The sequence below is a fragment of the Anopheles ziemanni genome, chromosome 2, assembly GCF_943734765.1.
Source record: "Anopheles ziemanni chromosome 2, idAnoZiCoDA_A2_x.2, whole genome shotgun sequence".
NCBI lineage: Eukaryota > Metazoa > Arthropoda > Insecta > Diptera > Culicidae > Anopheles > Anopheles ziemanni.
The window spans coordinates 83,912,294-83,924,709 of record NC_080705.1 but is presented as its reverse complement, the minus strand read 5'-3'; the positions used below and the strand labels follow the sequence as shown (position 1 = coordinate 83,924,709).

The 12,416-nt window shown below is 43.5% G+C and overlaps 1 protein-coding gene across 1 annotated transcript in view; it reads right to left on the bottom strand.

The window, feature by feature from the left end:
• Window positions 1-8,922: 8,922 nt before the first annotated feature.
• Window positions 8,923-12,416, bottom strand: part of LOC131288636 (homeobox protein araucan) — a 62,163-nt gene continuing 58,669 nt past the window's right edge. The window contains exons 4-5 of the mRNA XM_058317790.1: window positions 10,706-11,013; window positions 8,923-9,767 (exon numbers count right to left, since the gene is read on the bottom strand). Of these exons, the coding sequence (XP_058173773.1) occupies window positions 8,923-9,767; window positions 10,706-11,013 (1,153 nt within the window). The remainder of the gene's footprint in view (window positions 9,768-10,705; window positions 11,014-12,416) is intronic.

Genomic DNA, 12,416 nt, shown 5'->3' with positions numbered 1-12,416 from the left:
TAAAACATATAAAAACTGGGCTGGATACTCTGAAATTCTAAAGAAGATCATATTGTATCGGATACTCAACGAAGGTAACACATTTGATGCTTGTACTTGACAAGTATCTCAAAGATTAAAATTCACAGTGTTGGACTTAAATCAAGCCCACAGAACATCGGAGAATTCGAATCGGTTAAATGATCGCGAAGGTCAGCAAAGCACTGGAAAACATTTCAGCATTATCCATTTTGTCAATCATGACTATAATGCAGGCCACCTGACGTAAGGACGCCAAGGCGATAAGGCAATGTTCAAGTACGTGGAATTGTTTTTACAGAACTAAACTGATGTATCTTTATATCTTGCTTTACTTTGCAATTTATCTTGTGAAGTTTGTTTTTCTATAGGAGATGAATATTTAGATCCACAATTTTTATCTATTCTTTGGTGATTCATTTTTAAGATTCCTTATTATACCCAATGCTATTTCGTCGACAAGATTGTATTTTCCATTTTGCAATGTAGCTAGATTTTTTATTCATTAAGTAGACCGATGTAAAAATTGGGGATGACATTTAATCATTATTTCATTACATTTCCATATGTTCCTTTTTTGCTTTCTACAAAAAAGGACAACTTCGCTATCAAGTTCTGAAATTTAATATAATTCGTATGCGCTAAGATAGCTTTTCCACTTGATTTCAAATATGCTTTACCTACCTTCAGATCTTTTCTGAAATATTTTGAAGCCCACCCAGCTAACGAGTACTTTTTCTGAACAACTTGGCGGATGTATTAATCATCTTTAAAATAGAGCCGCGGACCGTTATTATGGTTTAGATTGCAAGGTTGCTTAAAAGTTTATTTGGAAAGTAATCCTCTTGTTGGAGAACAAAACCTAACGCAAAGGGATGCATTCCAAGCGGCAGGACCCACCAACGAGTGCAACCCAGGGTGCATTGTTCAGTCGTCAGGCCGGACATTATTTTTGTCAAATATTTTTCACCTCCTCACCTCAATCACAATAATCTTTCCCATCCCTTCTTCGTAATCGTAACCGATGTTTACGATATTTTCTTACCGAATGGTTTTTCGGTGCATTCATTGTTCACTATTGTTTGCGTTCGTGTTGGTCCGTCCGTATTTTGTCGTAAACGGATGTCCGTTTCTCCCAAGGGGTACACGAATGGAAAATTCGAAGATGACCCTCGAATGGACCTCGTTGCGCTTGTTTGCTTTTCCATCCACGAGGGTCAACTGAAGTGGAACGACGTGAGGTTGTGTAGAAGGACATACGAATACGAAGATCGCTTTCTCAATCGCACAAAGCGCAACATCACGGTGAGAATGCATCAACGTGTACGGGAAGGAATTGAAGGAAAGAAACGGACAGGCTAAAACTCCCCAAAGCGACATTCTAATGCACACCGTGTGAATGGTGTAATATCTTGCTCGAAGCCCATTTAACACGCTCTCTCGGTATCATTAGAGGGAATGAATGGTTCCAAATAGGCGTATAACGTTCTAATTTACCCTTCACAGCCTCCTGCCGAATGTGTCGGGCCAGTCCCGAGCGCTTCCAATCAGCGCTAACCAGCGAAGACAACCATGAAAATGGGGAATTACGAACGACGTGAGAAGCCGTTCTCCAATAAGTAAACATTCATAATCGTGGCGATGATTTATGACGATAATCTTCATTCATCTCCGATCTTCGAGCGTGCGTTTCCCCTAGCAACGCGTTGTTTATTTTGGAAACCCTAAGCGGTTCGTTTAGCCGCTTTTCTCGAGTTCTCGGTGCAATTGAGGTGAGTTTAAAGGCATCCGAGTTTCGGTGTTTATGGCACGTCCTTTTCTTTCTCTCTCTCGTCAACGCTCCCTGTCTCACTCCGCCTCGTTTCTACGGCAATAAACCACTGGCCGTAAAGGACAACGCGGAGTTCGATCGTAATTACGGGAGTCATAAAATGTGACCGGTTCCAATCGAAACCAGCCCGAAGTCCTTGACACCGTCCTGGCAGACTGACTGTTCCGATGTTTCGACTGTAACCAAACGAACGACGAAAGATGTTTAATCACTCCCCATTTCCTGCAGAACATGCTATTCGTTTCAATTTGTGATTTCTGGAACCTTTCACCTGGTAGCCTTGCTTTCTTTCAAATTGCTCAAACGACTCACGCTGGCGTCTTAATTCCGACGTGAAACCCGACATCACTTCCTACCGACCGCTGCACCCGTTCAATTTCCACCGGCAGTTTCGGAGAGGAAATCGAACATAAATCAATAAAATAAATAAATCAAAAAGAAGCGAAACCCGGACACTCTGGGCGAAAGGAGAATCCTATTTGGCGCCATCCACCGGTCAGCGGTTTATCTCTGTTAGTTTTTCCTCTCGACCAACTTCGAGTCCTGGCGGGAGCGGAAAGGCAAGAAGACTCGACCCAACACACAGGCGGAAAGACGTCGACGACGACTAAACTAACCTTTCGTGCGCCTCCGGAATGCAGGCAGCTTCTGTGCTGCCGGCGAACGGTCGGTTTATTGTTCTATTGCACCTTTTCATTATCAATTTTCTGCCATTTTTTCCAGCCTCGTTTCGTTTACGATCCCCGTTAAGCCGAGCGCTTTCCGAGCGCCACCACCGACCGGCTTCCTCCGAGATGGCTCGCCTTTTTTCTTCGCTCACAAGTGTGAATTATTTTTCTCGCTATATTCCCGCTCCACCTTTCATCTAGCTTTTTTTTCTTTCGCTTTCGCCTAATTCATCCCGGACTGCTTGTGTGAATGTTTGTTACCAAGTGCCATAAAAATAGACCCATTTTTGACTACTATTTGCCTTCACGGGTTCATTTAAGTGTTGTTCTTTCGGTAATCTTTCTGGTAAATTTTTTTTTTACCCTCTTCCTTCTTGCAAGTCTCTTCTCCAGGTGAGCTTTTCCTTTCGGGAGGTGAAGCAAAACAACCATCGACGCAACTGCCATTAAACTGGCCGGGAAAGAACTCCGATCGGCTGCACCTTGATGGCCACGGTTAGGTTTTCCGATTCCCCCGAAAAACCAACTCCCGGCCGAACCCGGGAGTGTCGGCTTTCGGTACTCCTTTCGGCCGTTAATTTGGGGTTGGGATCATAAAGTTAAAAGTTGCTATTTAAACTATTTATGCTTTATGAGCGCCTTAAAAGATAAACAATCCCATTGTTTGCTTTAATTATCCCGCGCCCCGCTTCTTCGGTTTCGGTGGGCAAGAAATAAGAGCACTCTAGGGCTCGGGCTAGACGAAACCATTCGGGTGTTCGGGTCAACCGCTACCGGGGCGGACGCGCCAACACGCACTCTAACGGGTCAATCTTTGGCCCCAACTGGGAAAACTTTGTAACCCAACTGGGAGAAATGACACACGGGAGCCGCACACCTCCGTCATAATCGTGGGGGTGAAAATGAGCAAACCGATAGATGGATGCGATGGACTCTCGCCTTTTAAGCGGTTGTATGATGACTGCATTCCGGCTTGTCGGCTCGTAAGCTTGATGGGTTATTGGCGTGGGCCCGGCCGGACGGTGGCATCTTGCACTTAGCCGGTGTGGCCGGCACATAAAACATGGTGTAAATTTTAAAGCACAGAACAGTATTTTTCTGTTTTATCAGCGAATAAAGCTAAACCCGAATCAAATCGTAACGGGTGTTTAGCTGCCGGGGTTTGAGAATTGGTCCCGCGACGGGAGCTTCCTGTTAGATTTGTGTGTGAATGGGAATTTGGGAGAGTGAAGGTCCGATAATGGCATATTTTTTCATCATAAACACCACCTTCACAAATGTCTTAGTAGGTCCATTGTGAAGATTCCTACATGGTCGTTTCACATTTATTGCTATGGTTAACGCAAGTACAAGTAAATCCGTTATAAGAAAACTTTACCAATTTGGTTCAATGAAACACAAAATATTCACATTCAATTATTTCAGAAAATAAATGTGTATAACGAATTTGTGCAGTAAATTTGCGAAAATTATTTCTCATATTTGCGTAGCAATATTCAGAAAACGCCAACGAAATTTTATTTTCCACCTATAAAGGAGTTTATTTAACTGGGGAAAGAGTCGGAAAGATCAGTACACAGCGTGATTACGTAAACAGACCATACTTAAACATGTCGCAGATAACGTATGAAAAACCAAAACAAGCTGGTCTGACAAGATTCTAATGACGTTTAAAGATATTCCATCGAGTTTCTACGGAAGTTTAACGTTTAAATTTAACAGTAAATGGTAAATTTAACATTACCCCAAACTTACAGCATTGCTTTATAACCTTTGATAATATTTGATTTTAATATTTTCTCGTAATAATTTGTCTCTCTTCTGATTGATTTTTTCTCGCAAGATAAATATTGAGCCTAGCTGTTTTACGAAAAATAAAAGATTCGAAGGCAATTTCACTGCTGCTTAATCAAAGCGGTAAACGGTTGACAATTTTTCATAAATTTAGAATCACAAATGCAATTAAGACGTTTTATTAACTCTAGCATAAAAAAAAAAACACAAAACAATCAAACCGTGTGCATCCGACTTGACGTTTTGGAACAAAGTGAATCAGCCGCCCGAAGCGGATCCCCAATCGTTATTAAATCGGAAACATCTCATTCGACCACTTGACTTACAAATGTTTTCTTCCGCTACCCATCCGGCTGCGTTTACTTTCTCTAAGAGATTGAAAGAGATAAATTATCCGGCGTCCTCTCAACATCCGATGAAGGCTGCCGAGCAGTGAAGGCTCATCTTGGTAAAGTTATTCGTTTCGATTGTCCGCCGGTGACCGAGCGCTTGAGGTTTAAAGTCGGCACAAGACGACGGTGAGACGACTCAATCTTTCAAAACTCATAATCAAACGATCGGCGCAATCGCGAACGGATCGGCGATGTGGGGGCTGAAAGGGCATCATATTGAGGATTCACTTTTTTCCTTCTGCGCTTCAAATCTAACGTCATTCCGTTCTGTTCGGCTGGCTCCAGAGGGGCACCGGTAATCAATGCAAACATAAGTCCTACATAACATATGTCATGTTTTTCAATCGCTCGCAGCATCCAACCGGCCGCTACACATGCCGTTCTCAGTATGTCTTTTTTCTGGATTTTTACCAGCTTGTCGCAAAGGTTCTAGAGCGCTTCATGCTACCGAAAGGGCTGTGCGCCGTTCGCGATTCGAATGTCTTCTGTCCGGGCGAGCGCTTCGCGGGCGGTTCACGTCTTTGGCAGAATAGCGAAGCAATCAATTTTTATTATTGATTCGTGACATCCGCTGAGTTGTGTTTTACGGAGAGTTCCACCGGACTCGACTCATCGCGAGGAAATCTGGCAATTTATGTGTTTTATTTGCTTCTTCCTTCTATCATATTTCTGTGACAAGTCGCATTCGAAGATGCATTCGTTGCATTTTTGCGTGTTTTTTTTTCGAAGTTTCTATAGTTACTTTGTTCATCCTGTCGAACATGGCATTGATACGTACGATTTATTATGTCGACGAATAAATTCATATTTCAATCATGTTTCAATTAAGACAATGTGCTTTACGGTGGCCGTCTCATTTAAGGGAAGTTGTTCTTCAATGCATCTTGAAACGAGTTATAAAGTTCATATTATATTTTTACAAAATTAAAATACCATATTGGTTATTTTAGCTCAGCATTCTATGGATCTACCAAATGACCTGAACCGAAGGACCAATCGTCGACGTATGCAAATCAAAAACATCTCCTACGAGCACGTGTGGCTTCTTGCAAAAAAGCTTAAACCCGCCCCAATGGAAGCCTAGCCACAAGTATGCGGAATCCTTGCGCTCAGTGATCGTGTCTACAAAAAGGAACGCAAAACCACAAACAAAAAGATTGACTGGATAAACAAGTGTTACAAGTCAATAGTACAGGGTTCGTCCAGCTCTAGTCGGGTTTCGTGTTCGGTGCACGTGGAAAAATGGTCGGTGATGGTGAGGGGCGTCGAGGAGATTAAATTACGAACGTATGAGTTTCCCAGCGAGCCCGTTTTTCCCCCCCGGCAAAGAACGGGGTCTTGCCTCTAGCCGACCGCAGGGGCCTTTAAGGAAGAAGCATGGGGCTGGGTTTCAGATGTCGCTGTTTCTCATTTTTTTTTCTTTTTTTTGTTGGTCTCCGGCATGGGGCAACAATAAGAATGGAAAAGAAAACCGAACGCAAACTCAAAAGTGCACAAAACAAACCAAAACCTCAACCGCGTACGAGGACGTCGATCGGTTGACATACTCCTTGATTACTTCGTCGTTTTCGGCCCGTCAACCGTGGAGGTTTGTGGTTGAAGGGTTATGAGTCTCCGGTCGGCCGCCACGTTGCATTCGGACGAACCGGAGTTGTCATCATAAATCATCGGTTGAAGTAATAATTTTTGTCTTCGTATTTCGAAGCGCATCGTTTCGCTACTGCAGTTTGTGGCGGTCTTTTGGGAAACGATGACTTACCGATTCCTGTTCCGTGTTTGGGTTTATTTGTAATAGCGAATACCACGGCTATGGCGCCACAGGAACGTTTGAATGATTTGGAGGGAGTTTCATGTCGGTTACCATTCGTGAACATTGCTTTTTTTTACTGAGTTTATTAAAAGGAAAATTGGAAAATTTTAAAAATTCTACAATGTGTAGAAAGATAGCTTCCCAAAACACAACTTCTCTGACGCGTTTTTTCAAAGATTTCATTGTTTAGCGAAAAGGTGTGATATATGGTCTCTTATTCATCTATAAAACAATTTCCAACAACTGTAACGTATTCATTTCATCATTCATTTTTATTTTCGGTTTTATTATTGCAACTAGTAACATTACGTTGGTTTCATTTTACCATTTTACCACTTTTCCACTCAACACCGGCATCGTTTTCGTGTGTTTGTGTTTTTTTCTGTGTGTGTGTATTTTTTTCTTTATCGAGCCGATTTCCTCATGATTACTATTTATTACTTCCTTTTTCTGCCATTTGTGGTTTTCATTTCTTTACGATTATAATTTACAGTACAATTACCTCTATTGCCATTATTACAATGATATATTTATATATATTTATAGTATTTATAAATTGTAAGTTCATCGCACGGTTGCACATTTGCTGGCTTTCCCTGCTCCTCTTTCCCATACTATTTTCTTACATTCTCATTCAGTGTTTCTACACTCCACCAAAACGATGTTCACCGTGAAAGTGCAGTTGAAAATTTTATCTGCACTGTATCTATTATCTAACTTTTTCTCTCCATTTTCGCACGATTCTTTTTACAGTTTTCTTTTGCGGCGACACTTTTTCCCCCCAAAAGAAATATACTACCATTTCGTTACACGAGCACACCGTGTTTTTTTGCGTGACGTCGCAATGTACATCTCGGGCATGGAAATGAAAATTCACCATAAATAAATAGCAATGTTTAAATATTTAACTAACGTTTTATGCGGAGGCGACATCAACGCGAGCATAGACCTGACCGAACGAAACTCCCGTTTGCTGTACATCTTTTTTACACTTACATCAATCGTTTGCAGCGTGGAATAGTTATATACTCAAGATGAACTAATTTTTCAACATAGAAAATTGCCAAAATGAAAATACTGAGCGATTTTGGAAAGAACGTAGTACTGCACATGAGTCAATGGACGCCCTCGACTATGATCTCAATGATATGTTTCAGTCAATCCACGATCTTCATGAATATGAGTGCGACTGTAAGTGTACGTGTGTCCCGGTGTTTAACATAACAACTAGCTAACGATCCTTCGATGACCAATGGCAAAGTCAAATGCAATTAGTTTACATCAAGTGGAAAGAAAACGCATTTCTCCTACACAAAACAACCAAACAACGGATAAACCTACAATCGAAGGGATTCCATGCAATAACAGCCACCCAAAAGTTCAACTGCAAAAAAGAAAAGGAAACTCGCTCCTAGAATATTCCACTGTTTCACACACTTTCTCCGAAGGTTTCCTGCATGAAAGCCGGAAATTGCTCGATCTCGTCAAATATTCTTATCAAATAATATTTAATACAATTTAATATCACATACACTATAGATGCTCGATCCTTCTTTTCATGTTCAGCGAGTGTGTGTGTGTGTTTGTTGTTTGTTTTTTTTCACGGGAAAAAGAGTTTCTCTTGTACCATTTTCCATGGTTCGCATTTTGCTAAATGTTTTATTAGGTTCACTATGTACAAAGGTTCAGTATGAATGCGATGGTTACAGATTTTACCTCGTTTTCCTCCCTCGGATCATTGGTTGATTTGTATCTGTGTGTGAATGTGAGCCTGTTTTATGATATCAAAATATTTTTTATGTGTTCCGAAGCTCCAGGAAGAACAGTTTGTACCAAAACTCTTGTGTTGATGATTTTTGTTTTCGTTAAACGCGAAAAAGCTATTACTTGGCAGGAAAACAAAAAACATTGTTTGACAAAATAGGGAAACTCAGAACAAACCTGTTCCTGCCTGTGGTTTCCGATTGTGTACTTATTTACTTTTTCCGCCGCGACGTGCACATTATTTCTTTGGTGAAGAGTGTTTATTTTTCCTGCTTGCTGCTAAGCGCTCCTGCTAAAAACTGTCCCCGCCTAAGTGGTTGATTGCTCCTGTTTTCTTCCGATTTCCCGTTCGATTGCCGGCGTCTGCCAAAAACACCCTCCCTTTTACACCCTCCTTTGACTATGGATTGCCATTGTTTTTTGCATGCGCTTTCGTCCCTTCGGTTTCGACGAATAGATTGCAGCTCTCAATCACATTCATTTATTGTCCAATTGTGTTAAGTTGTGTGGGTTTTGTTTTTTTTTTATAGTTTTCTATTCCGTTTTTGTCGTTTCCACCCAAATAGGTTGGGTGTTTGTTTCTTCTGTTTCTATGCTTTGGGAAAAAATCGCTCCGACTTAGCGTACTTACTTGATCGCCATCGGTCAAGGTTTGGAACTGTTCGCGAGCACGTTGATCAGCTTGGCCTCGCTGGGCGCCGTGACGGACGGGAGGGAGGCGCTGGTGGGCGCCAGGTTTTCCGGCCCATTGCTGGAGGTACTGGAGGCGGGCGAGGCGCCGGGCGGGGGTGCCGTGTGCGGATGCTGCAGGTGATGGTGCTGCTGCTGCTGCTGGTGGAGGTGGTGGTTGGCGGTGGTGAGACTGAGCGGACCGTACGGAGGCCCACTGCTGCCGGACGCCTTCGATATGAGCGGATTGATGCCGACCGGAAGGCCGTTGTGGGCCCCGATCGTAGCGCCGAACGTCCGCTGGTAGGACTCGAGCAGCGACACCTCGGGCGAACCGGGCGCCAGGTGATGGCCGTACAGGTTCCGGTAGAAGTCGGGCCGCATGTACGGATGGTGGTGGAGCGGGTTGAGACCCCGGCCGGCCAGGGGCGCGACCGGGATCTTGCCGGGCGACGGGTAGCCGGCCGTCGGCGAGGACGAGTCCGAGTCCTTGGTGTTCTCCTTGCTGGCCATGTCCGCCAGCGACCAGATGCGCGGCTTCGTGCTCGGGTTCGTGCTTCCGCTCGGGCTCGTGTGGTGGCTTACGTCCGGCGGCGTGGAGATGGCGGGCCTCAGGTGCGGTGGGAAGTTCGAGGGGTGCAGCAGCGGGTGATGGTGGTGATGGTGGTGGCCCGGCACGGGCCGATCGTAGATGTCGGGCGAGTTGGGACCGCTTCCGTTGCGCGAACCGTTCCACTCGCTTCCACCGGGACGATCCAGCATGTCCAACCTCGACGGTCGGTCGCCATCTTCACTTGAACCCGTACCGGAATCTTTGGAGTCTGTGAAAGAGAATCAATGCAAAGCAAAGAGAATATTATTATATTGTATTGTTAACTTCAGGAACATTTAAAATAAATTTGTAACTTTTGCATTAAAAAACATAGACGAATTTTCGTCAGCGATAAGAAAAAAATTAATCAAGCTAATTGAATGAAGTAAATTTTATTGTAAAGTTGCATTACTTAAGTACTTTAAAAGAATATTCCAAGGCTGGCAAGCTGGCAAAACCAATCGATTTAACGATGTTTTTCAGTTGTTGTGAGGCATTCATGACCAAATGGTACTCCGTTTGGACTTTAAAATGTTGGAATAGGTCCTACTTTTAAGTCTTGTGAATGTTTTTTCGATTAGTTGTAGTTGAGAGGCATAAGAAGCGTTAGCAGTGAGAGGTATTTCAATTATATTTGACCCGTTCAACTCCTTCGATGCTCTTTGCACATGATTCACTGTGGCCAGGTATGTTACAAACCACTGTATGTAGTACTCTTTATGATATTTTCTGATATAGTTGCTAAATTCCGGAAGGCACTGACGGGAAGAACAGCGACTTTGTGTATAGCCTTCTCGCTGTTTTTATTACGTTTTATGGGAGTTAAGGGTGCCCAAAACATTTAAAATATACTGCAAAAAGCTTCAACAGCAACATAAAATACCAGGGTTTTGTACCACTTGTCGCCATCTAGCTTTAAATAATCTTTATTTAGTTCAATGTTTTGGCCACGGCGGATTGAATTGAAATGATACAGTTGTCAAACTTGTTCTGAATTTGAAAGAAATGCCACTTTTTATTTTTCTTTCAACAGAATTTTGCTAGCGTTTTGTAGTTTTGCATGTAAAGTCGCTAAAATTTGTCTATTTGTTTTTGATGCAAAAGTTTTATTGAGTGGAAAAACCTAGATGTCAAAAATATATTCAACTCGGAAAGTACAACACCTACCTAGGATTTCCTTGTCGTCCTTTAAGCTCTTGTTGTCGTCGTCGTCGTCGTCCAGGTTGACGTCGTCGTCCTCCACCCGGTTCCGCGGCTCCCACGTCATCTTGTTCTCCTTTTTCAGCCGCCTCCGGGCGTTCGCGAACCAGGTGGACACCTGCGTCAGCGTCATCTTGGTGATGATCGCCAGCATGATCTTCTCGCCTTTGGTCGGGTACGGGTTTTTCTTGTGCTCGTTCAGCCACGCCTTCAGCGTGCTGGTCGTTTCGCGGGTGGCATTTTTCCGCCGCGCCCCGTTCAAGTCCATGCCGTATCTGTGCCGCGAGACAGAGAGAAAAAGAGAAAGAGAAGAAAAAGGGTGTTAGATGAAAATGCTCTACTGCAAAAATGTACATTATTTTTATGTTATTATATTAAGATCGTATAAATTGTTCATTTGATTTAGGGATTTTCAAAGATGTGTATGACCCTTAGCATTATTTTCCAATAAAATCTGTAAACCCATTTATTTGCACTTGTTTCCACAACTTGACTAACCTTGCGGTTTCTCACTGTGCCCAAACGAACTCATTAAATCCCCGCATAATCGTGTGGTCAATAATAATTTCATAATTCCTACCACTTCCAACGCAACACACTGGACCGATTGTGTGGTTTTTTGGGTCGTTTAATGTTTGCTGAAAATCTATCGTTTCCAGGAGAGGATTGTCCCGGTAAAGAACTGACCAGTTTGCAGCAGCCGTTACGCTCGGTTTGGGGTCGCACACATACACGCACACCCACACACCCAGGTTTTTATGATGGCGCAAGCCATACTGCTGTGGTTTTGTACGGTCCAATAGAAAATGGTTCACTTTTTCTCACAGCTTTGCGCGAACACAAGCTAAAATTTCCCTTTAGTGTTGGGCCTCGGGGAAGGGCAGAAACAAAATGTTAAAGTTCAGCTTAATACCCTGCTCCGTCTGTGCTCGAAAAACGGGGCGTTAAAGGATTCGGGTTTGAAAGACGTGCCTGGATGCAAGCTCCCGCTGCATTTATGGCCCTTTCGTCGAACGTTGTCTTCATTTGCGTTCGGTCAGGCGGAAAAACAACGAACAAAAACACCAAAAACCGTACCGTAAAACCGCACCGTCGCGATTGCAATTAAAACCCGCCATGAATAGTCATCGTCATCCGTTGCGTTTCGGTGCATTGTGGATGCAGCGCGTTCCGTTCGCGTATTGTGCGACGACCGTTTAAACATGACGATTTTCGCCGTTTTCCAAACCATCCATTATCCATTCGCGCCGAACGCGACGGATCCGGACCGGGAATGATCCTTGCGATGGGGCATTTTCGGTCCACCACGCGGGTCGGGGATCCCTTCCGTTCACCGGATGGTGGCGTTTTCGGGACTGACGCCAACGCCTTTTTCCGAGATGGCGAGAACGGGACTGATCGGGAACGGCTGGCACGAGGTCCCGCACGTTCGAGAACATGGTGTTATCTTTTGGCTTAACAAGCGTTTGTTTCTTTAAGTTCGTGTGATGCGTTTTTTGGTTCTTGTTGTTCTTGTTCTTGTTGTTGGTGTATCTTGTTTTAAGTTGGGTATTTTTTCTTCCCTTCTTTCCGCTTCGAAGCTGGAAGGAACACGAATTGCAGACATTGCTGGGCCCCACTTTTTGCCGTTATCGGGCCATTTTTATCGATTTTCCATTTTCTCATTTTAAGCAACTTA